General features: G+C 48.9%; 1 protein-coding gene across 1 annotated transcript; it reads right to left on the reverse strand.

Moving 5' to 3' along the window:
- Positions 1–32: 32 nt before the first annotated feature.
- On the reverse strand, positions 33–26,908 carry GATA4 (GATA binding protein 4; the record flags this gene model as incomplete). Its single annotated transcript, XM_009887950.1, has 6 exons — positions 33–502; positions 2,135–2,277; positions 2,538–2,625; positions 3,954–4,079; positions 6,623–6,792; positions 26,563–26,908. Coding segments are annotated over 6 exons (1,056 nt in total), but the record flags the coding sequence as incomplete, so codon positions are not given.
- Between the last annotated feature and the right edge of the window lie 26 nt (positions 26,909–26,934).

A 26,934-nucleotide genomic window follows, 5' to 3' on the forward strand; every position in this document is an offset into this window, starting at 1 on the left:
TTTAAATAAACATGTGTCCATCTTTGTGTTTCTGGCTATTTCATAGAAGGTGGTGACAATCGAATAGAGAGGCTCATTTAAAGTGGGGAAAAAAGGCTTCAAATCCAGTAGTTACTTTGAGATTTGAGTCTTCTCTGTTCATTTCATAAGAGCTCTCCTACACCTCAGTTAAGTCCTCTTTACCTCTTTGCTGGAACATCATACAAGGGGACAGAAGGCAGGAGAGCAGGAGAGGTGGGAAACAACATTGACTTGATGATTACGTGGCATCTTCATCTCTCAGGCAGATCAGCCTGAAGTCCATGGATGGAAGACCAGGTTATGCAGTTATGATGTCCCCATGGTTTTCAGCTAACACCAGGCTGTTCCAGGAGTCCTGTTTGGAGCTGGTTTGTGGAGACTGGCTGATAGCTGACTGGTAAGCCTGCGGGGAAAGCTTCAGAGCTGAAATCGCAGGGTGAATAGATGATCCATGTCCAGACATGGCAGAGACTGAGAATGCCTATGGAAAAAAAGGAAAATCCTGTGAACAAAGCTTCAAACCATAGAGGACCACGTGAGTCCCTTTAGGGGGGCACTGGTGCTATTGTAATAACATGTCTGTGGATTTGCTGTGGAGCTGCAAATTGCAGCTTACGCATGATACTTTGGACACACTTTTTACTTCTTGTTCTAGACCCTCTTCTTTCCTGTTGCTGCATATGGGGCACCTTGTTCCCTTCTGAATATTAGAAATGACCATTTTACCTCCCGAGGCTTGAGATTTCATTTGCCTTGGGCTCTCCTAGCTTTCGAATGGCCTCCTGTGGATTGCAGGACATATTAACAGTGCTGCAAAGTGCTGCAGGTGCAGGATCACTCCAGCACAACACTCAACCACATACGCTCTTTTCTCCAGGGATCATTTTATTTAAACGCTGGAGTTCCCTCTATGAACCCAAAAGTAGAGTAACTATGATAAACCTCTTAATTGTGCTGTGCTAAGGGGATCATTAACCAAGGCACAGTTATTAAAGCTGCAGACATGCACACAGATCAGCTTCCAGATCTGGGCGTTGCTCAGCAGGATCCGCACCTTGCATGGAGGCAGTGCTGTTCCCAAGACATCTAGTGGTGGATACGGCACAGAGCACACCACTTCTGCTGCCTTGCTTTACCTTCGCAGGGACTCAACTCACTTAGATGGGTGAGTTTATTCTCCTCACACTGCATTTCTCGTACTGCTCGACATACAGCCGGGCAACGTGGAGAAAGTATGGTAATATTGGCAAGTTTTTCCTTGCTCAAGACAAATCAAATCATGAAAAGCGAGTGGGCATCTTCTTGCTATGGGACCTATATATATGGCCAGCTAGAAGGAATTTCATGTTTTCAGCAAAGCTGCTACTTCTTGTTGTCCATTCAGAACTGCCACACATCATGCATCCAGCTCTGGAGCCCTGAACATAAGAAGGACATGGACCTGTTGGAGCAGGTCCAGAGGAGGGACACGAAGATGATCAGAGGGTTGGAGTACCTCTCCTATGAGGACAGGCTGAGAGAGTTGGGGTTGTTCAGCCTGGAGAAGAAAGACTTTGGGGAGACCTTCTAGCAGCTTTCCAGTATCTGAAGGGGGCCTGCAGGAAAGCTGGAGAGCAACTTTTCACAAGGGCATGTAGTGATAGGATGAGGGGGTAATGGCTTCAGACTGGAAAAAGGGAGATTTAGATTAGATATTAGGAAGGAATTTTTCACTCTGAGGGTGGTGATCCCCTGGCACAGGTTGCCCAGAGAAGCTGTGGCTGCCCCATCCCTGGAGTTGTTCAAGGCCATGTTGGATGGGGCTTTAAGCAACCTGGTCTGGTGGAAGATGTCTCTGCCCATGGCAGTGGGGTTGGAACTCAATGATCTGTAACGTGTCTTCCAACCTAAACCATTCCATGATTTTATGATTCAAAAGCTATATTGTGCTGTAGACATGGTGATAAGAACGTGGGGGATTTGCCCCATCCCAGAGGATAGATCTCTTACTATGAACTCCTAGACCCCTGGGTTGAAAAGCCTTTTTCCACAGAGGTTTTGAAGATGTTCTTCTCACCATGTCTACCGTCCAAGTTCCCATCTTTGTTCTGCTGCCAACATCTCCCCTCTGTACCTGAGAAATTGGGCTGGGGTGCCCGTAATGAGATGAGAGCCCAGGTTCTGTTTTTATGGGGCGCATTTCCTCAGTGGTCGTGGTGCTGCTGCTGCTGCTGGTGGAGCTGGTGGTCGGGGTAAGACTCTCGCTGCTGGATGGACCTGTGAGAAAGCAGACAGTAAACCAGGTGCTTCCCAAAGACCTTTCAGTCCAGAGCTATACCCACCCACCAAGAAGTTAGTGTGGGTAAAAATAAAAAAAAATAAATAGTGGGAAGGGCTTTGCTTCTGCCGAAGGGCATTCAGACATCCCCCATTTTAGAAGAATCAGCCAATTTTGTGGTTGGGTGCCTGACTCACAGGACATGATGGTCAGAAGCACACGTATAGACATACAATAGATTTCCCTATTCAACACTTACCTGCTGGCGTCTTTGTTTTGTTAAGGTTCTTCGGCTTGCGCTTCCTCGTCTGAATGCCCTCTTTTCTCATTGCTAAAGGCCTTGGAACCTATGGACCCAAATAAAAAAGCACGTTGGTTTCTGTATGGCCATAATGTCATCTAGGAGAACGCGATTCCAGCTCTACCTCATAGGCTCCGTGAAAACCAGCTGGTTTAATTGAAAGCAACAACAAGATGGAGCCCAAAGTCAGTGGCCGGCACTGCTGTGTGAAGAGATATGTCAAAGCTATAGGATGTGCTTCCAAATCGTGGTTGATGCCCCATGCCTGTCAGTGTTTAAGAGGCATTTGGACAATGCCATTAATAATATGCTTTTCTTGAGCGCTGAAGTGGTCAGACAGTTGGACTAGATGGCCACCATAGGTCTCATCCAACTAAAATATTCTATTCTATTCTGTTCCAAATAGGAATAGATAGGCTTCTCACATCATAGATACTGAGTGTTTTAAGGCCAGAAGGGATAAACAGCTCATGTGATTTACTTTCCTGTTTAAGTCAGAGCAGAAGATATCTTTCGGGCTAATACCTGCTTTCTGGAAAGGTGTCAAGCCTGTGTGGGGTGAGCTCCCTTAGGAACTGATCCCACTGAGGTAGTCACCCTCATGGTCAGAAACACATTGGGAAGCATTTTTTTGGGTTAAGTAAGGCTTCCCCTCATCCACCTTGTCTTCCAGCTTCGACCTGACTTTCATGAGTGTTCTTCCATCCAGTCTGAAGCACTGGACATCACTGGGAGCATGGACGTGTGCAAAAAGCCTAGGAGTAGCAATAAAAAGTGGAACAGGGGTTGGCTATTAAGCAATCCCCAGGGTGTTGAAGGCCTCTGTCTCTGCCATGGTGGTGGCCCCATTGCCACTGACTGGTGGTAGAAGGACTGGAGATTTGCATCTTGAAGAACTCCAATGGGACTCTTCTAGATATATCAGACATGACATAGATACGTGAAGCCCCCACTGACAGGAAGAGACTATCTGGGCACTAGAGCAAGAAAAGTCATCTATCGCTCCCATCACAAGTCTACAACCAAGTCTTAGCTGGGATCTGGCACCCTGTGTGGAAAAGCCACGTGCTTCTTTGTGCTTCTGACTCAGGTTTTCTCTAAAGTACCTAAATTGAGGTTTGAGCAATCTGAGCCGAGTTTTATTGGGTTTTAAGACTTGGATGCAAAGGGTAGCAAATTAGTATGTGAGAAATGCCCTGCGTCCATCACCCCTGGCCGGTATAAACATGGTGTAATGTTCAGGGGGACTAAGGCCCATAGGGACAGCCAGAAAAATGACTCCAGGAGAGCACAGAATTGTACAACGAACCCAATCCCCAGCTTGGGGCTATCGACACCCTCCTCACAGAAAGTAAAGATCAATGAAGGCGTTACCCCATGCAGCTTCATGTAGAGTCCGCAGGCGTTACAGACGGGCTCCCCCTCGGCATTTCGGCGCCAGAGCGTGGTTGTCGTTGTCTGGCAGTTGGCACAAGAGAGGCCAACGCGGCGGGAAGCTGACTGCAAGAAAATGCAGAGGAAGAAGACACATCAGCCCACCAGCAGCATCTCAGATCCCAACAAGCTCGCTCCAGCACACCTCAGGTTTTCCTCTGCTCTTGTGTCTCTTATTTCTTTCTCTTTTTCTGTTTTTGCCTTGCTGCAGTGGATAATACAACTGCCTTTTTCTTCTTCTCTTGCCTTTCAGCTTCTGCTCCACTGCCTCCTGCCTGCCAGCACTGCACAGGTACCTCTGTCCTGGGGCATCTCAGATGGTACCAGAGACATCACCTGAATGGAGCCCCAGATCTCCAGCGAGTCTAGTAGCTGCATAGAGACCCACTGCACATGCGCACACCTACACTATGGTGTCTAGATCTCAGGCCATTCTGCCCTTTCAGGCTCCCTTCACCTTCCAAGCATCATGGCGTATCCCAAGAAGACATTATCAATGCCATGAATGTTACATACTTTGCTCCTGTGGCTTGAGGGGAAGGTAAGAAAAAGAGTGCTTACAGCAGCATCGCCAATCTCCACTAATGAAGCAGTGCAGGAAACAGGCCTTTTGAAGGTCCCTTTCTGGGTGAACTGGTTTAGCCAGGCTCAAAAGGCCACCAGAGTTAGACAATGGGCTTGAAAAAAATATACAATACCAGTTTTGAGCTTGGAAGCCAAGTGGGAGGTGGAGGAAGAAAAAGCCACATCCTCCACTCCTGCCTGACTCTTCCCAGCATCCTTCAAAGTTCAGGTCTTAAGAGGCTGTGGATGAAGTCTGCATGGGCTGGGGTTAGATTCCCTCTTTGCTTGCTGATAAACTGGGGACTGAACAGAAGTGCTAGAGCTGTATGAAGATGCCTGTTCTCATGGTGCCTGAAGAGGAGTCTATAGAGAGGAAATCTGTTAGTCTTGGACATCTACCCAGCTCTGCAGACCCAAACAGCATAGCTGGCAGCTGTGTAATGGGGTGAAAGCCTGGGAGATGAGGACTTGGCAGCTACCAGGGATTTCCTCTGTGATCTTTGCCATAGTTTTCTCTCTGTGTCTTCTCCCTCATGATAAAACAGGATCAGTTAATCTACGGCAGCAGGACAATAAAAAATTGAAATTTGAGTATTTCTTAAGGCTTTGAAAGCTGAAAGCCCCTTTGGTGCAGAGAAACCAGACTTTCCTGTAGTTGTAACTCCACCATGTGTTAGCTTTAGTCATCGGCCTTTGTAAGTGGACCAAGAACTTAAATCTTGCAGCAAAGGCAAAGATCTCCCCTTGCAGGGCTCTCTGGCATACCTCAGTCTCTGAAAAAAAGGGGTTTACACAGTGATAGATGCAACCCAGTCACTTGTACTGAATATATTTATTTAGGTAGACCAGTTGGCGTTACTGTAACCACACTCCTACCTTGCATCTCGAGACATATCCTCCTGTTCTTCACAGAAGTTCTCTTCCAGAAGAAAAAGCAGGAATTTGGCCATTTTTGCAAGATTTCCAGATTGCCAGCTGCCCAGCCAAGTGACAAAGGTGCCTGTACAGATCTGCACAGCTCATGTATTTATATTTCTCATGGGGTTTTCCATGCCTTACCTCAAGCCTGTGCAGAGTTGACAGCACACGTTGGTGCTTGCTGTCAAGGACCAAGCTTGGTACCCAACGGGCCATTCCTGACGACACAGATGTGTCCGAGGACAACATATAGACCTGTAAGGGTCTGGGTGCTGGGGTGCAGACACTGCCTGGCTCGGTCAGTGCAGTGTCTAGGAAAGGGTTTTCACAAGAGGGCGCTGGGTGGCTGCGGCTGGTGGCTTTGCTCAAGCTGCCAGTGTCATTTTTGACACCGGTTTGAGCACAGGCAGGTCTGGGCAATGCAAAGGACAGGGCAGGTTGGGGATGGAGCCTCATGGAAGACAAGGAGAGCGGAAATATGGCCCTGAGGGATGGCTTGCTGTCTCCTTTCTGCCTGGGGTCATGATGGGCCCATGTTCCTGGGGCACAGACTGCAGAGACCTTCCCAAATTCCCTCGCCAAAATAGGCAGGGATGGGCAAGATATCAACACTGAGATGTTCCCATGCATACCCCATCCTGACCCCACAGGTTTTGGGATGCCCTGACCTGCCCCACAAGCTCACCCAATGGAGCCTGGATCAAGGTATCCAGAAAAGGTGGCCAGTCACGATGAAGCAACCAGAGAATAAGGACCCTGAAGGCAAGAGAAGATGGTCTGCTGGCATGGTGGAGCTGGAAAGGGTTTCCATTGGTCCTAATATCTAAAGCAAAGACTGGCTTTTGCTAAACCAACACCACAGTACTGCCCCTGTGTCCTTACAGCCCTTTCCACCGCCTGGCCCGGGTGTCCGCAGAACTAATCTGGACAGTAGGAGATCTTGGAGTGCACCAAGAACAAGGCAATCTGGCTTATTTTTGAAATCTGGATCAAAACCTCCTAGGTTGGGCAGATGGGGACTCAAGGAATTGAAACACCCCTGGCACCTCCACCTAACCGAAGTCTTTTTGCCTCATCCTCACACACAGCCTTGCCCCGCATGCGTTCGTTGTGTGGTCTTGACTTACCAGCCTCCTCTGAGGTTTGAACAAGGGCCGGTTGATGCCGTTCATCTTGTGGTAGAGCCCGCAGGCGTTGCAGAGGTAGTGGCCCGTGCCGTCTCTCCTCCACAGCGGGGTGGACATGGCTCCACAGTTGACACATTCTCGCCCCTCTGAATAATCATCAAAAAATTCTGCTGCCATAATGGGAGAGAAGGGAAAAGACTTGGTTAATTATGCGATTGTACATGTAATTTCTGGTCTGGTTCTCAATATTTGAGCCCAGAAGTCACATTTCAAGAAATCGCAAACATTCAGATTTTATAGGGTGCAAGAAACAGGTCTTCTTTTTCTCAAGGAAGCCCCTGGGATTATTGCGAAAAGGAAGCCCCTGGGATTATTGCGAAGAGGAACCCCTTTCCCTGCCATACAGTGTTGGCTGCAGGACTTCTGTGGCAGCAGGGATGTGCTGGGACACGGATACAAGGAGACAGAAATAGAAACCTCTCCTTCTGCTCTGACGTTATCCAATTTTCAAGATTGGACGTAGCCAGGGCAAACAGATTGGGGCAGGCGAACGGCCATGTTTACAACCAGCACAAATTGCCCGTGATCACGGACAAATGCAAACCCGGATCCACAAAGCAAAACTGCCCAGAGACCAGAGAGCTGCTGGAGCATCTCTCAACAGGGCTCAAACAAATGTGGGCAGGGAAAGCCCTGCCTGTATGTCCTGCTGCCCTGCAGGACTTCTCCTCACCCAGCCCGTGCCAGCTCCCACCCTCTGCAGAAGGGAATGGCCGCAGAGAGCCAAACGGGAGAGACGTTCGTGTGCCTTCACCCTATTCTCTGCACAAGAAGAGACTGCACGTCTCCTGAACTGCAAGAATCCACATGGACAACCCCAGCTCAGGCTGTCCGCTAACAGACATCATTGGGCGTTCACAAGCATCACAGAAACTCAGCTTTTGATGCAAATCTCCATCGTGCTTGATGTCACTCTCCAGGGCTTGGTGCATTCACCTGCCACATCCCTGCTTCACCTGGGCTCCACTGGGGCCCAGTGCAGCTGTAGCGTAAGGGTGAGGACAATCGCCCTGGGCTGGGCTGGTCCAATCCCTCTGGCTATGGCAGGTCCATATTATCTGCAAGGCGGTGCAGAGGTCAACACAACGCACTTCGACTTCATCACCATTTGGAAAGACACAGGTCAGCTCAGCCTTGGACACAATGCCCTGAAGAAGCCAAGAACTTCACCTAATAAAATATAAGCATCACCTATAGGCTTTGCTGAGATGTAAACGTAGCTGCATCCAGCTGGTATGGCCCTTGGAAATGCACGTTGGGGATGGTCATCCCACCTGGACACTGTCAGCTATTGAGTTCAGCTTGGGGATGTACTTCTTCTGTTACAAAACCATTCCTTCCTGCACGTGGACATGTTGTGTTGTGGGCATCAGAAAGGAAACACGGGATGATAAAATAACTGGGGAGAAGAAGAAAATGACAAATGACAGCAAAGGGCTCTGTTACTTAGCATGGGCTGGGACTAAACCAAGCTGCTGAAAAAATTCCCAACAAACTGCAGCCCACAGGAGATGTTTGGAGGACAGCAAGAGCTTTGCATCAAGACCTTCAGCCATTACAGAGCAACGTAACATTCATTCTTGAAATGTTATTGTGTGTCTTGGTAGATTTTGCCCTTGTCCACCTGCTTGTTATGCAAGTAGCTCAGCTTTCTGCTGGAAGACAATAGCTCCCCAAAGAGGAGACCAACAAAATTTGGCTTCTTGCTGATCTGGGTCTCAATCCCATGTGGATCCTCTGATATCTAATAAGGGCTATGTTCAAACGTCAGCCTTATTTTGTCTTTTCTACAGACTACTTTTGAACAATCTGTAGGAAACTACGTAACCATGAAACAGCTAAAAGATTAAAAAATTAACGAAGTGGCGCAGGTGAACAGACACAGAGGAAAAGATTCACGTGAGCCTAATTCTCCCTAGAAAACCAGGCTAAAAATGGCATGAGATTACACCATGTGGCCATGAGTAGAAAACCATACTAGAAAACAGTAAACGAGTGTACTCAAAGGGCTCTGGTACCAGAAAGGAAGGAATCCAGTATCTTCTGAGCAGCTTAGGAAAATCTCATTATCTCGAGGAATTCTGGTGGTTTAGGAAAGCTGGGAATCCCTCCAGGTGATTTTTGTACACGTGGATTCAGTGATACCATGACCATAACGCCTCACTTTCCCCTTTAAAATCACGATTGAATCACAGCCAAAATCTAGATCAAATAAACTTCTTTTGAAAAGAGAAGGGATTGGAACAGCTGGTCAGGAAAGAACTAATTTCCTTGAAAAATCTCAAGAAAGGAAAACATTTCACTATGTTTTGGGTTTTTTTCATCTTGGAAGTTGTTGAGGTTTTTGATTCTCGTTTTCTAAAGAAAAAGCCAAATTATTTTCACAGTAATTTTTGTCCTGTAAGAAAATCCCTTCTTCTTTGAAAATAATTCAGTACAAAGTTGTTGACATAATCCGGGGAGAATTTAGCAGAGCAGAGGTAGTCCAAAGGTAACAGTTGAAACTCTTGACCAATTTGAGTTGTGGCTGTGACTAATTGCAAAATATCATCTTTCCTGGAGATTTTTCCACCAGAAAACCAAAATCTGAAAGTTTTTAATCACAGGAAAAGGAGACGATTCCTAACGGTCCCTCAGAAACATTAAGAGTTGGACTAGCTCTTGAACAAAAAGGTCCCTCAAAATGGACAGGATAGGAAGAAATGTCAAGTATGGGTGGATATACTTCTGTTTTTAGAAAACAAAAGAAAAAAGAGGATGTGGGCTTGAAACCAGACACACCATCAGCCTCGTATTTTCTGACGATAATCAAATTTGCTACTGAATATTGAGTGTTATTTCCTAAGAGTTTGTGTGACAGCCAGCTCCACTGTCTGCAATATTTTCACTGTTGGTTTGTAATCAGACATCCAAAACCCCACTGCAAAGCAGTCTTGAGACTTGTTCCCTCTGCTGTTCTTTTTCATCTGTTTTTTTCTGAGCCGTATTCTTCACTAATTGTTTGGGGTGGGTATTTTTTTCAGTTTCTATGGGATTTGGACCAGATCTTCTGTCTTGAGAGACTTTCACTGGTTTAATTTTTAAAAAACTCACCTCTCTCCTGCTTCGGTAGGAAGAGTATTTGTGTGATTTCCCCCCTCTCAGCTGCAGACAAAGGTGATCCTTGTGAATGTTAATGAACAGGAATTACTGGTGCTCGAGAAGGGGAAAGGAACAGACTTTGTTCCCCGGGGCACATTGAGGCTCCACGCAATGGGTGGCTCTCCCTAATCACAGCCCTCGTGGGGTGATATCAGATGGGTGCGTCCCTGGCGCGAACCACCCAATGCTGAGTCAGAAGATGACATCTGCAGAGTGCAACCTCATTAAAACCATTCCTGGAGCCCCGTCGGAGCAGAGGGAGCTCCTTGACCTCAAGAGGTCTCACCTGGGGGAGAAATATCCTCTCCCCCTTCAAAGTATGCTTGATGGTAGCAAAGGATGTGTCTTGGACACTGCTGGATGCTGGCTCAGAGAAGATGATGTAGGCTTAGTGCACTCCCTTTAGTGAACGAAGGGCATTTGGGCCCCCCTGGAGAAGTGGAAGGCAAGGGACTGTATTTCTTTCTAAAAGAGGTCCTATAACATCACAGCATTGCTAAACTCAGGGATGAAGTCGCTGAGGGGAGCTTTCTGAGCTGACCTTCTGGCCACACAGCTGAGACACCCCACCTGCTCTTGAAAACCTGAGGGTCTACAAAATAAGGCGAAAGCATTGTCTGAAGAGTTGCAGCCCATGCAGTTTGACCTGGGTGGGTGTCCAAGACTTACAAAATACGAGCGCTCAAAATACGTGCTTGTTTCTGAAGATCTGGGCCAATGGTTTCTGCCTGCCTCCTTCCCCCAGGGGCATAGCTGGGGGCAAGACCCCCTCCCCATGCCTGCATGCTCATGAGAAGACAGCAATATCTCCAAGGTCCCCACCAAGAGAAGCCCAGTGCTCAGAGCCCACAGGAACCGTGATCCACCAGCAAGCTGAGCTATATCGAGCATGGAGGTCACTGGCCTTCAAGTGCACTGATTGTTTAATTTGCCACTGTTATTAATAACGGGGATTAAAGTGCGGCAGACTGGAGGCTCCCCAGGAAAAAGCAGCAGAGTGTTTTCTTGGCTTCCGTCTCAGGGCTGGAGCTCTAAATCCTGGCGTTATGAGATCCCCTGACACTTATTCCTTGTACTTAGCAGCCGGGAAAGGAAACGTTTATTCAGGCAGCAAATTGCCCGAGCGGCTCCCGGAGGGCCCTGAACAATGCGGGGGGAAGGAAAAGCTCCCCCAGTCACACTCAGGGCAATAATTTCCGTTTCGTGGCACAGGAGCCGCTGCCTGATAATGGAGATTTATGGGTCCGTCCGGTGACCTCTGTAATAGCCTTTCTGCTGGAGAGATTTACTCCCTCTACCAAAGGCAGGTATGGCCAGCACTGGGACAGGGTTGAGGAAAGGATAAGGTTTGCTGCTTAGGATGAGAAGGACACAGCCCCATGGCTGGAGTAGCCTCATGGGTGCTGAATGGCTTCATCTTCCTCTTTGAAATACGGCTCCCATGAGTGCCTTTGCCCAGCCCTTATCTTGGATAATATCAGTCTTGGGATCATTCAGTTCTTTTTAGGGTTAGGTCCTTGGCCTTGATTAATGCTAACGGCCTTCTACTTAGTCCTTCTACCTTTAGTCCATGAAGGAGCTTCCCACATGAGAGCAGATCGTGAAATCTCATTGAATGACCCAGGCGATGGAGAGGATGGACTGGGTCCTGACCCTATCCTGGTCATCAGCTTGCTGTATAAAAGGAGATCTTTTTCCCCTCGCACCTACCATTTATGAGGACTGCAAGGCCCCCAGGGCAGGAAATGTCACTTGTGTGTTGCACAACAGCCTCCTAATCTTGGGTGAGGCCTTGAGCATGCTAATGTCAGAAATACTTTCCACAATGGGACATTCAGTCCCCAGGGAGGCAGGAGCAACTCCTAAGTAGGGCTCTGGGGTCTGGTAGGGGAAAAAGCATTCTTGGATATGGCTCTTCATGGCTCTTAGTCATTGGGAGTGGTCCTTCACATCCACCGCCATGTCCACCGAGATCAACTGGTGTGGACAATGCAGGGCTCAACAAGGAAGCAGATCTGAGCACCACCAGCCAGCCCACACCTACAGGCACTTTTTCCAGCATGGCTAGGACATGACAGCATCTCTTACCAAGGACACAACCCACCCAAAGTCAGAGTAATTTTGCCTTCCCAACCAGGAGAATCAGATACCTCTCGCAACCAAGTCAGCTAGGGATCAGAGGGAGGTTGCCCAGGGCTTGAGTCAAAAGGGTGGCTTGAAATCCCCTCTCTGGGTCCTTCCACCATCTCTGCAAACCCCAACTCCGACAGCCTGACAGCATGCCCATTCGTAGGTCTAGACCTTCTGGGTTTGTTTGGGATTCTCTTTAGCGACCCTAAATCTGTTAACCTTGGAGACATCATCTTGAACACATAAACCTGAGGGATGAGGAACCAAAGGAATAACAACAGTAAAAGCACTTCCAAAAGGGAGGTTTTGAACCCTTCGGTTCATAAGTTTCTGTTCCCAAACCGGCCTCTAGAAGGGGACTAAGAGCTCTCCCTGCCCTGGTTTGGGGTCAAACCCTGCTGCATAAGAAACAACGATGAGGTTGTCTACCTTCTTCTACCCCCCAGCCCCCTCCTGCCTTCACCCCCTCTGGGTGAAGAGGAATGGAAAGAGAATTCCATTAATATAGCACTGGAGTTTTGTTTACAGCTGGAGAGATATTTAATATCAACATTTCCCCCTGCAGAAGTGTCTTCTCAACCCAATGGAGCAACTCAGCAAAGGAGAAGCTGTCCTTCAAACACGGCCAGGCACTTACAGGCTCTAAACAGACCCTGAGAGCAGTTTTCCCTGCAGAGAAGCAGTTTCCTAAAACAATTTGTTATGATAAGAGGTGAGAGCCATGATCCTGTGTATACACGAATCCCAAATGGACTCTCAGGGGCACTCGCAGCTGAGGGAAAGGACATTGGCCCCTCGGACACATGGACACTGGGATCCCACCCAAGACACCCTCACCTTCTGCTTCAAGGGACAGCCGTGACAGCACGGCAGAGGGACACAGGATTTGCCATTCCCAGCTGTCTAGGATGGTTTATCCCAAATCCCAAGACTGTTTCCATTAAAAAGTGACAGTGTGGAAATCCTTCCTCCAGTTCAAGCCTTTAAGGGTCCTTTTAATAAGCGTTTTCCCGCAACTAGTGGAGCTGGAACTCACATCTTCTATTTCTTTTGAATGGGTTGAGATGCTCCCATGAATTACATGATTCCAGAAGCTGAAATTTGAAGAGGAAAACCCCACCCGCAGATTTCTGGTCAGATCACAGCACTTAAAAGCACTGGTTGGTCCAGTACCGTGGCAAAGCAAGGCTGAACTGGAAAGGAAAGCAGCAGCAAAAAACAAGGAGAGACAAAAGTAGAAGGGGCAGAGAGAGGCTGTAAATAAAAGAGCCCAAATGCATGTCTGGGAGAGATCTGTAGCCAAAAGCAAGCTGTCAGTGAGCCTTTCCTTTTTCCACAGGGACATCATGAGCTTGACACACAGGCTGGGATCAGAAAGCCCATGTGCATTATCTTACCCTTCAGCTAATGGAGCTGAGGACGTTTCCATAAAAAGTTCTGCCCATTGGCTTTTTTTCCCCCTCCCTCTTCTCTGCCTGTTTACCCTCGGACCAAATTTGGGGGAAATTCATCCAGGGCCCCACTGTTTTAGAGACTAATAGGACCTAGACATGGGGAGAGCAAGACAGTGCCCATCACTGGGTTGGTTGCCGGTGGGAATGTGGCTCCCTACTCTCCTCTAATCTGGATTAACAGAGAACATCACCTGTGTGCTTGCTGATCTGCAGGGAACGGAGAAGGGGATAAATTCCTCACTGTTAACCAGAAACACAGTTTCAAGCAAAAGGCATCATTGCGAATCTTCACAGAAATGGCTCTATGCTGTCCCAGAATGTTTTGGGGTTTATCTGACACATCTACAGTGGAGAAAATGGTTGGTCACTCAGTTGGATGTCTGTACCAAACAGTTTTCCCCCTGCAAACCTAAAGATTGTACTTATTTCTTAGGAAACATCGAACCTATAGCCTGGCTGAGCCACGTGCCGCTTTTGAAAAAGGCAAAGAAATCGTTTTTCTCCTTGCTTTGTGAAACACCACAGCGAGACTATTCCCGTGCAACCCTTCCCAGGCCAAATGTTTCACGTCAAGGCAAAGGGAACATTGCGTCCCTCCCCTGCAAAGCTCCCTCCTCTGCCTGCGGCGAGCCAAGGTCTATGGCACACACCATTGCCAGCAGCCAAGAATACTCCTTTCCTTCGTGGATATGTTTTCCCCAGTTTGAAGGACAGTGGAGGCAGAAGCAGCCAAGGGACCAGCTGAGCTCCTGTGCTAGAGGGACACGTCAGGAAGGTTGGTCAAATCCTGGGCCTGGATTTGAGTTCTGTCTTGGCTCTGCAATAGGCTTCCCTTGAGCAAGGCTTTTCATCTCCCTGCGACACTGTTCTTCCCCCAAGAGAAGAAGCAAAGGCTCTTCCCTGCCTCACTGGAAGGGCCCAACAGGACAACTTTCAAAGACCACAGTCATAAATGTGGAGATGAGCAGTGGATGGAAGAAGGGTGGGTGGAAATGAGCTGGATTCCTCTAAAGCATATACAGAGAAACTGCCTGTTTTGGGAAGGGGCAGGATATGGTCCTGTGGGACTGGCCAACCTGGTTGCTTGGAAGAGCACTGACAACTCTCCAGCACACCAGAACCACCGGACCCCAAACTGTCAAGCCCAATGGTTGTACCAGAGCTGATTGGAGAGGCTGTCGACCCACACACTGAAGTACCATGAAGTACCCACATCCAAAATGTACGGTCTGCTCTACAGGAGACGGGCTTGCGAATACCCTGAGGATGTAAGGTGCTTTTTGTCGGAGTAATTGCTGGCCACCCCTTTGATAGCAACCTGGTGTCCTCCGGCAACGTCTGCTGACTGTCAAGTTGTACATCTGTGAAGGTCCAAGGTCTGCTTTCTTTTGCCGGGATGCAAGCCTGCTCCCACCCACCAGTGACCTCCCCTTTCTTACTCCTACTTACAATTCTTACACTTGTAAATATCTGAGGCTCTTCTGATAAACAGGAGATTCCTCATCTTATCGACTGTCCAAATATTTTTTAACAAATCTCAGATTAGCATGGAGAGCCCAGGGAATGGCCAGGATGGGGCCATCCACAGCCTGGGGTCTACTTGGCAGGAGGCACCTGGGAATGGTCTTTCTCTCTTTTGACAAAGGAAAAACCAGCTATGGCATTTTCTCCTTAAAACATATCCCATCTCCAAATGGGCATGCCCTAGCAGAGGCTCTGCTTTGATGGCTGCAAAGGAAGGGATGGTGGGGAAAAAAATGTCGAGCATCAGAAAAGCTTGGGATTTGCAATGCCATGATCCCACCTGGAGATCTGTTTCTGAGTTGGGTGCTGGCAGTGGACAATCTCCAACATTTGCAGCCACGTCTGGTGTACCCATGGGGGACCACAAGCAGGTGTGCTGTGGAGACGTGCCAAGCTGCTGCTCCATGGCTGAGCCATGGGAATTCACCTTATGGCTACTGGGTAACTGGCGAACCCCGACCCTAAGCCCAGCTAGGAGAATCTGACCATGTTCAGATGCTCTCAGACCCCAGTCTACACCGGTCACATCCAAACTGCTTCCCAGGATCTGCACCAGGAGATGCGTGGGTCAGGCTGAGATGGTCTGTGCTTGGACCATGCCAGGGGCCATGCTAATTACTGAAGAGCATGGTCTGTTGGGTTCCCATGGCTGGCGTCTGGCACTACTTCATCATCAAGCATGACACAGCCTTCACACACCCTTGGCCAGCTTGGCCTCCTACAGAGCAGCTGATGCTGTGGCACTTAGGGACATGGTTTAGTGGTGGACTTGGCAGTGTTAGGTTTAAACTGGACTTGCTGGATCAAGCTGGACTTGATGATCTTAAAGGTCTTTTCCAGCCTAAATCATTCCATGATTCTATGAGCTGAAACTCCTTAAACCACGGGAACCCTCTGGTTTGTGGCCGTATGTCCTAGAGCAGCATCTCTCTGATAGTGACCATCAGAGACACTGAGGTGACTACCAGCACCCAGGTGGACCAAAGCCAGGGCCAGTGCTGGGTCCAGAGAAACTGGTGCTGTTTGGGGTCATTACAAAGACATTAGGGAGCAGCTAGGCAGATGTATGCAGACAACGGAGCCAAACTCTTCTCAATGGTGGGAGAAGGCACAAGGGGATGCAGCACAAACCACAGGCTGGTTATCAGGAAAAGAATTTTCATTTGGAGCTGGGAGAATTTCCATCCCTGGGCATTTCCCGGCCTCATCCAGTAAATCCACAGCTGACCTCAGCTAGTGCTTGTCCTGCTTCAAGCAGGAGGTGGGACTGGAGATCCTCCACCCTGCGTTTCTACAGTCGTGCAACTCCAGAAACTCAATTTGGTTTGTATTTCCCCCCCCCCCCCGACTGGTACAGATCAGAGGGAAAGACATTTATCCATGTCAACTGGGCAAAATCCTTCTTGTATGGTACAAATAATTGTATTATTATTGTCATACGTGTGTGTGTGTTATACATGTGTACATATATAAACATGTATATATTTGTATATATACACATAGGCTGAGTCCTTAAGAATGCCATTGTAGCAAGGAAGGAGTCATCTCTAATCAATTCTCTCTGGTTTTGCAATTAGAATTATTCTTCTATGGCTATATTGAACATAGCTGTATAGAACTGTGTGTATATATGTTTTTTTTATATACGTACACAAATACAACACACGCACACATATATATAAAAACCCCACACCCTTTGTATATACAAAACGTGTATACATGTATATATATAAAACATGTATAGCAATATATGAAATATGTAGGTTTTACATTGCCCTGCATCTAAGCTCTGAACGTGACGGCTCGAACAAATATTGATTATCATGTGCGTATTCACTCACACACACACACCCCGCCCCAGGTTTGTTTAGCTCGCTAATTTAGGCACAGGCTCTGACTCCGATTCGGAGGCGTTACACTGACAAACACCACTCAGAGGAGTTACACCAAAATAAGCCGGGGGTCCCTACGGGACGCCAGCCAGGGACAAACACAAAGGTGTTTACTATGTTTCACCGTGCTATAGGGGAGGGTGAGTTTGTCTAACCCCTGGCCCTTCTCTTTTCCTCTTTTATTAGTTATTCTGGATGTTAAGTCAACTCAGCCCCTGAGCGGGGCGGGAGGATGGAGCGATTCTCCATCTGCAAAGGTCAGTTCGCACAGAAACTGCAGCCCCGGCCAATAAACCGGCGGGTACCGAACTTATCAGGGCAACATATAACTTGCAGTTTTTCTAACTCAATTGATTGGACTTTTTATCTAAAATAACAGGCATTATAAGATAGGCGAAAGTCGAGATAAGGAAGAAAATTGAGTAGGTCGTGAATCAAGATCAGCTCGGGGACAGGTTCAAACTCCCACACCTGCCCCGGAGGAATCAATGAAAGTTTCTTGGCGTCGTCCACTCGTTTTGAAACGCTGCTGAAGTTGAGTGAACTTTGAGACCGCGGCGTTTATTCTGTGATTATAATTAACCTGCTCACCCGTTGTTATTGATTTTGCGTGAAGGGAGGTGACAGAGTCTGACTGGGATGTTGGTTTAGGAATAGAAATGGTTGGGGAGAGGAGGCAGAGTGGGGCAGGCAGTTAGCTCTGGTGGAGTGAGACCCTTCCCCACTTGGGGGCAAAGGGAAGGGGGTAACGAGGGGGATTTCACCCTCCTGCTTGTGGTTGGATGTGGGAAAACCCTTGAGGCCAGATCTTCACATCCAGAGGGTCGGGGTAAATCACAGCGTCGATGGTCTGCCCCATCGAAGCAACGAAGGACCGAACGTGGGAAACCCCTGGAGAAAAGCCTCGGTCATGCCCAGCATCCGGAGCATCCTCCCAGCCCTGGGGAACGTGAGGAGGAGCCATCCCCCAAACCAGCTGCCTCTCTCTTGTGCTCCGCATCACCAAGGCATGTCCCAATTCCGCGTCCTTCCCAGCAGCCGCTCCCCCGAGCAGCCAGCCCCTGGGGCCAGCGCTTCCTTCCCAAAATAATCTGGGGCCAAGCATGTCATTCGGAGGAGTCCCGATGTCTGGGGCTCACCGCCTCCCTGATTTTTTACAGCTCCAGCGCTGCAAGCCCTAAATATTAAATAATGGTGGCTGCCTGGCTTGCAAACCCAAGGGCTTGGAAGCTCATAGGAGTTTAAATAATAAATAGTAGATTATTTTTATGTGTCTTCTAGGGTTTTAGCATGTAGGCATCAGGGTTTCCCAGCTTTTCTATCGTCCAGAAAAGCTTCTCCTTCCTTTCCTCCAAAACCAGAGCCCGACATAGGATAACGTGACTCCGGAAGCTGGAGCTTGAAGGAAAAAAGAGGTGCACCGAAGCACAAGGGCCGGCAACAGCGGGAGGCAGGCAGCCGACAAGCAGACAAAAGGGAGATGCCTCCCAAACCGTTCAGAAATGTTTGCGGAGCCCAAGCAGACAGCCCGCTCCCCCGGCCCTCGAGGCCAGAGGACAACCAGCAGCTTGCTTAAATATTCTACACCGTGCAAGCAGGAGCTGTGAAAAAAAAAAAAAAAAGAGAAAAAGAAGCAAGAATTGGCAAAATCTTGCTCCGGGGGAGCGGCGTGGTCTCCTTCTCCCCCCATTCCTGTTCCATCTCCGCTCCCAACCTCTGCTGCCGGGTTTGGTTTAACTTTTTAGGAGAATCTGATGGCAACAGGCGCCCAGCACTGCTCTGGCACCCCCTAAATACACCGCGCTGTGGCTGGAAGTGTCAATGGGAGGAAAACGGCGGAGCTTTGGGAAGGAGAGAGAGCAAGAGAAGGCAGCGACGTCCCACCATGGGACCTCTCCTGAAACGCTCCCCCGGCAGACACCGACCTAATTCCCAGGGATTAGGAGGAAACATTTCCAGGCGGCGATTTCGTTATCCCAGATTCAGAAGCGTCCGGTACCAGTCCCCGGTGGAGACGGGAGATCAGCCCTGCTGCATCCCTCATCCAGCTGCCCTTGCCCCAACTCTGGTGGAAAACTTACTTTTCCTTCACTTGCCATGAATTATGTTCCCCCCCCCCGCCACTTTCAAAATGAATTTCCGAGTCTCTCCCATGGCTGGCGTGAGCCGTTCGAGCCCGGCTAGTTCCGATAAGGGGTTCCCCACCTTTATGGGTCACTAAAAATAATTACCACCCCCCCCCAAAAAAAAAAAGCACAAATCCCTTCATGCTGCAACATATAAACCAAGCGGCCACTTTCCAGAGAGGAAAAATAAAGGTTCTGTTGGCTTTTGGGGCTTCACCTCCCTGAGAAAACCTATAGGTACCTATATGATTTGCAGGGGGAGGGGGGTGTATGCTTTTTCCCTATGGAAGCACCTTGGATGGGCCTGATCCTGCACCGGCACCTGGCGAACCTCCCTTGGCTTTAAAACAGGAATGGTTTCAGCTCTGGGCAAGCAAGGTGGAGTTTTTCAGGTTGGGTTTTTTTTTTTTTTTTCACAGCCCATCCTGAATTATTTTTTTGGGGGGGGGCGGAGGTTGATCCTGCCAGGCTGTGAGTGAAACAGCGGGATTTGGCCTTAGAAAGAGAGAGAAAACAGCAAAAAAAAAAGATGGGAAGGGCACAACTTTGCTCCCCGTGCCAAGCAAAGAGTGCATCCTACATTTAGGCGTCCACCTAATTAAGCAGAAAAACCCCTCTGTGCCAGCAAATAGCTGAGAGAAAAAAAAAAAAAAAAAAAAAAAAAGAAAGAATCCCTGAGCATTTCTTGGAAAGGAAAAAAAAAAATTATTTTCTCTTCCAGCGGACGCTGCCCCAAACTTGGCTTTGAAACCCAGACCTTGCCAAAAACCTGAAAGCTGAAATGTTTCAGCGCTTGATGGCGGGGTCAGATCGACGTCCAGCTTCCAAAATCTCTGCCCAGAAGTTTCTTTCCTGGCAGACCCAGCGCCCGCCTGCCTGCACCCTATTTTTTGGGGGGGTGTGGGCACTGACAAAACCCACCTCCAGCTTCTTATATCGAAAAAAGAAATCATCCCCGAGCGTTTAAAAAGCTGCAACAGCACGGGGAGCATGGCGAACTCCGGCGTACTCTGCAGAGAGTCACCTTCTAAAAAACCGCGAGGTCCAAAATAATCACCAAAACTCTATTTCTGCCATAGGAGACCTTCAAACGGCATCGCTCGGCGCGGCAGAAGCGTGGTGTATGTGTGTGGGGGGGAATTTTTCAAAAGAGCCTTTAATATCGCTCGTACCGGCCACTGCGCAGGCAGCGATGATGGAATTATTTTCAAGCGCTGTCACGCACGTGTAAGCACCCGTGGATAAAGACCTCACTGCTCAGGCATGGCAGATAATTGGGTTTAATTTGTCATTACAGATGTATTTACGGCTTGGACCGGTCACCGTGACCGATTTTTTCTTCCCCGCCAAAATAAAAATAAAAATAAAAATAATAATAATAATAATAATAAAACAACCTCAATCCAACCTTATGATGAAATTTTGCTTTTATGATTCGGGTTAATTTGGGAGGGAAGAGCACATTCCCGCGTATTTCCCTGCTTATTTAAGCAGCGCTTCACACTCGCACGCGCCAAAGGCGGATTTGCGCCTTCCTGCCAGACAGCAGCGTGAAGGCGGGATCCATCCGCAAGGTGAATATTTGGCATTTCCAGGCTGCCTTTTTCGCAATCCTACGGGGCATCGTTACACACATTTCCCCCCCGCCTCTCCCCTGCAAACCTCGCCGGCACGACTGCGGGGCTTTGGCAGCGGAATCGCTGTATTCAGGGATCACACATCCCCTTAACACGGAGCCGGTGCGGCCGCCCCAGCCAAAAAAAAATCTGTGTTTCTACCTCTGCCCTCCCAGCCTGACCAAAACCGGTCGCTTTAAACCCACAATCTGAGCTCTCCACACACATCCCCGCCTGGTTTCGCGAGCGGCGGTGAGCCCCAAATGGGTGGCAGACGCTTTGTTAAATCTTTTTATAAGCGGGTTGCAAAAGCCTCGAAGGACCTGAGATGTTCAGCTGCATCCCCCCACCTTCCTCTGCCTTCCACCCGCCTCCGGCAGCATCACCAAACAGGGTGTGTGTGTGTGTGGAATCCCCAAATATCCCATTTCTACACCTCTTTTTTCAGGAGGGGGATCGTAGGGAGGGAAGGACACAGCAGGTTGGCGTTCAGGGCAGGGAATTTGGGAGCAAAACCTCCCAAAGGGCGATATATTAGGTTTGCCCCCCCCTTTTTCCTACGGGTGCAAAGCTCTGCAGGGCTCAAGGAGCAAAAATTTCGGGCCAGAGCCCCGTGTGGGTGGGAAATAAGGTCTCCGCAAGTTTCAGGACAACCCTATCAATTTTTTTTTTTTTTTTTTAAATCAGATTTCCCTTAAAATGGCATTTTTCCACCTTTATTTTAGCAGCCCCTGCACGCGTCCTCCCCCACGGCCGCCACGGGCTGCCGACCTTCAGGCACAAGAACTTGCTCATCTCTCCGAGCTGTTGCTTTTTCACCCAGTTTGGGGTTTTATTTACTGGTTGGTGCTTTGTTGGTTTTTTTTTTGGTTTTTTTTTTTTCTTCTTTTTCCTAAGGCATCCTTAATTTTACGGCTATTGGGAGCAAGATGGTTTCACCCCTTCGAAATGTGCAGCGGCGTTTGGGATAACTGGCTCTGGTTTTTCTCCGCACCGGAGGAGCACGGAGGCAGCAGGATCGGGTCCGATTTCCTTTGGGAAACACCACATAAAGCCTCACCTCCAAGGATTTCGCCTGTTTTTCCTCAGACTGATGGGAATAAATACAGAAAGAGCCAAATACAGGCTGTCTCTTAAAAAAAAATAAAAATAAATCACTCTTATTGCTACAGAGACAAAGACACGCACGTGAGTGCATGTATGGAGGAGAAAAATAATTAATCCTGTCTTAGATTCACGGCCACTATCCACTGCATTAAATTTTGCTGCTTGACAAAAATTCACAGGCATTTATAGTGTATTATATACTACACTGCAATACAAATACACATTCGTATTCAGTAATAAAGCGCAGTTTTCAATGAAGGAACTGTATTATTTATAAGGCTGATATAGTGCCCATGTTTGGGGATATTTTTCTTATTGTTGCTTTATTTACAGTTTGAAATGTGCTGTTTGGGGATTTTGAGGGGGGAATAATCATTTGCGTGCCTGAGCTTGATCGTGCATCCCCTCATTCTGTGGGTTTCATCCCAAATCTCAGACTGACGGGTGACAATTAAATTAGGCAGGAGAGCAGACGGCGGCTTGAAACCCGCAGGGGGGGAACAAAGCCCTGGGCCAACCTTCCCCACCAGCGGAGCCGAGGTGAGAAACGCAACCGCTTGCAAAATGGGGGATGCAACGTCCCACACAAAATGCAGACACGTCCTCCGGTCCCATCCCTCCACCCTAAGGTCCCATTCCTTTATCCTATGGCCCCATCCTTCCATCCTAAGGTCTCATCTCTCCATCCTACAGCCCCATTCCTCCACCTTATGACCCCATCCCTCCATCCTAAGGTCCCATCCCTCCATCCTAAGGTCCCATCCCTCCATCCTACAGTCCCATCCCTCCATCCTACGGCCCCATCCCTCCATCCTATGCTCCCATCCCGCCATCTTATGACCCCATCCCTTTGTCCTACAGCCCCATCCCTCCATCCTATGGCATTATCCCTCCATCCTATGCTCCCATCCCTCCAACCTACAGCCCCGTCCCTCCATCCTGTGGCCCCATCCCTCCATCCTATGGTCCCATCTCTCCATCCTAAGGTCCCATTTCTCCATCCTTCGATCCCATCCCTCCATCCTACAGCCCCATCCCTCCAAGGGCATGACAGCCGCCATGCTGGGCTCCCCCCATCGCCTGCTGCCCCACGGGGAGCAGCCACCTTTTCCTTAGGCGCCTGGGGAAGGTCAGGGGCTGCTTGTAGGGTAGAGGGTTGTAACAAACGCCAATGAGTCACTGGAAATGCCGGCCTGGCCCCGGGGATGCTACAGGGCAAATCTCTTAGCATCCCTATGGGAAAGCTTAAGATCTGGTTCACAATCTCTCTCCCCCACCAGCAGTAGAGAAGACTTTTTCCAGCCCAGCGCCTGCTCGGGGCTTTGATCTTCCCAGATGCTGCTGCTGTGTGCGAACGGTGCCTGTTCAGGGGACCCCGATTTGGACTCAGTCAAAACAAAATGCAAAGCAGCCCCCCCAGAAATGCCCCCAGCCCCTCGCCCCAAATTTGCTCCCAACCACATCAACCTCCTCCGTGCCACAGCAAAAAAAACCCCAAAAAACAAAAACCAAAAAAACCCACCAAACCCTAAAAACACGCCGATTTTTGCAAAAAGCCAAATTGTAGGGGGTGGGGATGTCAAACCAGGATGCGACCCTCCATCCCCAGCCTGGAAACATCCAGGAGGCGGCAAGCGGCAGCGGGGTCGATGCGCTCGGGCTCCCGCGTCGCCCTCAATCCCCGCTCCTCTCTGCCCGGGGAAGGGGAAAGGGGCAAGCTGCCCGTCCGTGCTAATTTGGGGACAGATTTCAAGAGGATTTTGGCTCTGGCGGGGAATTCTCCTGAAAGGGGAGGTTGCAGCCGGTCCTTTTCATGCCTCATTAAGTCGGGAATTCACTGTAACCCCATCCCAGGCGATGCCTGGGGCAAGTTCATGGCCTCCACCGCAGGGTCTGATCTTCCCTTTTCGGGGGTGGCTAATGAAACCGTTCGGAAAACTTACCCTGAAAAGCCCAAATTTGGCATTTTAAACTCACACCAGGGAAAGTTTTTCAAAAAGGCCCATGGGATGTGTGCACCCATCCTTCCCACTTCGTACCACAGAGCCGCATTGGCAGGCTTTAACCCAGACCAAAATTCCTCTTATTAGAAAAAAGCAGTAAGTTCTTTATTTCTTTTAGTAGAAATAAAGATCATCTTTCATCTTTTTTTTTTTTTTCCTCATTTTCTGTCACCTTTGTGTATAGTTTCACTGAATTTCTTTCCCCGGTGCATTGCTTTACAGCGGGGGAAAAAAAATGCTATGCCCAATTACATAGACTGTGTATCTGTGTCTGCCGATCCAGCTACACCTGCACAGACTTGGTCTTCGTTATTAAAAAATTATAATTAATATTCTAATGATCCCAGGGGTGCTCTGCAATTAGCACTATTCAAAGGTGACGGTTCTCCAGGGAGGGAAATCACAGGAGGGAAATGAGAGCGCTGCAAAAAATCACTGGATTTAATACAGCCTCGCGCGAGGGATGGCGTTTCCACCTTGATATTCCTCCTCGTGTGGAGAATAAAGATATCTTTAGTCCTCAGGAGAGGCAAAGGAAGGAGCGTGGGCTCCGGCGTGCCAGGGACTGCTCGGATGCTGCGCCGGGCTGGGATGTGTTATTAAAGCGGGTCTGTGCTGGATTGCCATCCACCATTGCGTTTCCCTCCCACGAAATCTTTTGGTGCCTTCAGTTTTTCAGCCCAGCAGAGCTTGTCACCCTCTCTTATTAAAAAAAACAACCAAAAAACCAACCCTTCGCCCCACTCAGAAACCACCAGCCTTTACGTGCTGCGTGAGACCCCGCTCGACACCCACAGCCTGCGCGAAGCATCCCTCCGGAGGAGGAAGCGGGCTAAGAGCAGCTCGGCAGCGGCTGTGTCCCGACTCTGGGAGAAGAGGGGAAGGAGCAGATCTGGACCTTAAACTACTTACCGGGGGAGCTACCCTCAAAAAAAAATCCATTTTAATCCCAAATTTAAAACTGCCCAGCTTTCAGCCAATTTTTTGGGTTTGTTTTTTTTTTTTTTTTTTTTACCAAACCCAATTATCTTTTATTTAAACCCAAAAGCTGTTTCCACATCCGAGGCAGAGGCGTAATCAGACCCACGCTAATAAATCCCCCGGGTTTTTTTGCCACGGTGCCGGAGGCGACGCCAGGAATCCAACACCCGAATGAGGACCCGGCGATGGAAGGGAGGGGGGGGGTCCCATCTCCTTCCTCCTTCGTTATCGACCGCTAACATTGTCGGGACTAGCTCAACTCATCCCGGCTTCCCCATGCTATTTAAGAGCCCGGATAAAAAGCACTTTTTGCCACCAAAAGACAGGCTGCAACCTGCAAACTGCCGCTTAACGCGGGGCTTGAAAAGCCAAAATCACTCCTCTCAAGCTCTGGCACCTTAAAAGCTGCCGGGAATTTTTGCAACTGCACTTCTTCATTTGCATTATTTTGGGTTTAAGCGATATTTATTAAGAGACCACTGCAAAAAGGTGGTATTTTTTTTTCCCCAAGGAAGAGACGGCACGGCGGTCAAATACAAACGTGCGTATGTCCTTGTTGATAATGTTCGATTATTATTTAATTATTTGAGTCATCCTGCTTTTTTTTCCCCTATACTTTCTACCTTCTTGTGGCTCCCCAAAAACATTGCCTGGTTTGCCAAAACTTTCTCCTTGAAGATAATCTGTTCCCCACTCTGAGCGATTTCATAATGCCTGAAGAAAAGCAGAAGGCATTGGCAAGGCCAAGCCTTCACCGGCGCTCAACTTTCCTTCCTTCAACATCTTAAAATAAAGCTAAAGATAAAACAAATCTTGCCAGACACGGTGGAAAAATTACCCTCCAAAATTCAGGTGAAAGAACGCAAGCTTAAAACCCATCTGCAGCCAAATTTGAGTCGTTTTCTTTGTTAACGCCCGACCCCGAAGCCGACAGAAATACCTCCGTGGAGACAAAGTGAGGAGGAAAAAAGGGTTTATGGAACCGCGATGCTGAGATGTGCCCCACATTTCTCTCCCCCTTTCTCCCTCTTCTGCCTTATAAAACAAAACAAAAAAAGTAATATTTTAAGCCATTTGGGCTGATTTCTGGATGGAGGAGCCAGGGGGCTTAATGAAATGAAAGGCTCCGGGATAGGGATCAGCACAAGAGATCAGGGCTGAGATTTTTTTGGGGCACTGAAATACGGGGCTGGATCGTTCAGATGTGCCTGTGAGTCCCCCCCCAAAAAGCATGATAATAAATGGGAACGCATTTCTTTTTCTCCTTCTCCATCGTCTCTACCCCCTCGGCGCCAATTTTCCTTCTTGCTTTCCCTTTTTCTAACCTCACCGACCCTTCCAAAAATAAATTAATAAATAAATAAATACAGAACATAAACCAGTCCAAACGGAAAATCTGGGATTCACGGCCCAAACTTTGATTTCCTCCTTTTCCGAACCAATTGCCCTCATTTTACACCTAAAGCAAGTCTGGGAAGGGGCTGCCTGCACACCCACGGAGCATCGTGGTCCTGCACAACCGCGGTCGTCCCCATCGCGGCCCCGAAATCCCCGTGGAGATGTGGAGCCAGCAGGCCCTTACGCGGGAACTTGGCAGATCATTCCTTGCCCGCTCCAGGCCTAACTTAAATTATATATATATTTTTTTTTGAAATTGTGGTCCTTGAGGATCTTTTGAAACCATGATTTTGCAGAGGAAGTACGAGGAGGGGGGGAGCAACCAGAGCACCGCGGGGACCCCAATGTTTTGCAACCAGAGAGGCGACTCCGGCAGCCCCATCCCGAACATAGCGAATTTCTCCCCCTTGCCCTTCGCGCCTCCTCGCCCTACTCAAAGAAGGGTAGAAAAAAAAATTTGGGGGGGAAACCCTCCTTCCCTTCTCCCCCCAACCCTGACGGAGCTCACCTATGTTGGCGTGCCGGGCGGCTGCGGGCGTCCCTCGGCTCTGCAGGTTGTGCAGCATGGGGCTGTCGAAGGGCGAAGAAGTCCAAGTCGTGGCCATTTCGGGGCTCATATAAGCCGGGTAAGGGCTGGAATAGGAACCGCCGAACCCCCTGGTGTACTGCTCCCTCCCGTTAGCAGAAAGGTTCAAGGAGCTGCTGTAAGCCGCCGCGGCTTCCCGGGAAGAGGTAGCGGGGATGGGGGTGCTGGTGGAGAAGGAGAACAGAGCTGACACCGGAGGGTGAGAAGATCCAGGGTTGTAAGCGGCGCTTTCGGCTCCGGGTTGAGTCCAGATGGAGTGGCTGGGGGGGGGGGGGGGGCGGGCGGGCGGCGCCG

Source organism: Charadrius vociferus, unplaced genomic scaffold (genome assembly GCF_000708025.1).
Source record: "Charadrius vociferus isolate BGI_N301 unplaced genomic scaffold, ASM70802v2 scaffold36, whole genome shotgun sequence".
Classification (NCBI taxonomy): domain Eukaryota; kingdom Metazoa; phylum Chordata; class Aves; order Charadriiformes; family Charadriidae; genus Charadrius; species Charadrius vociferus.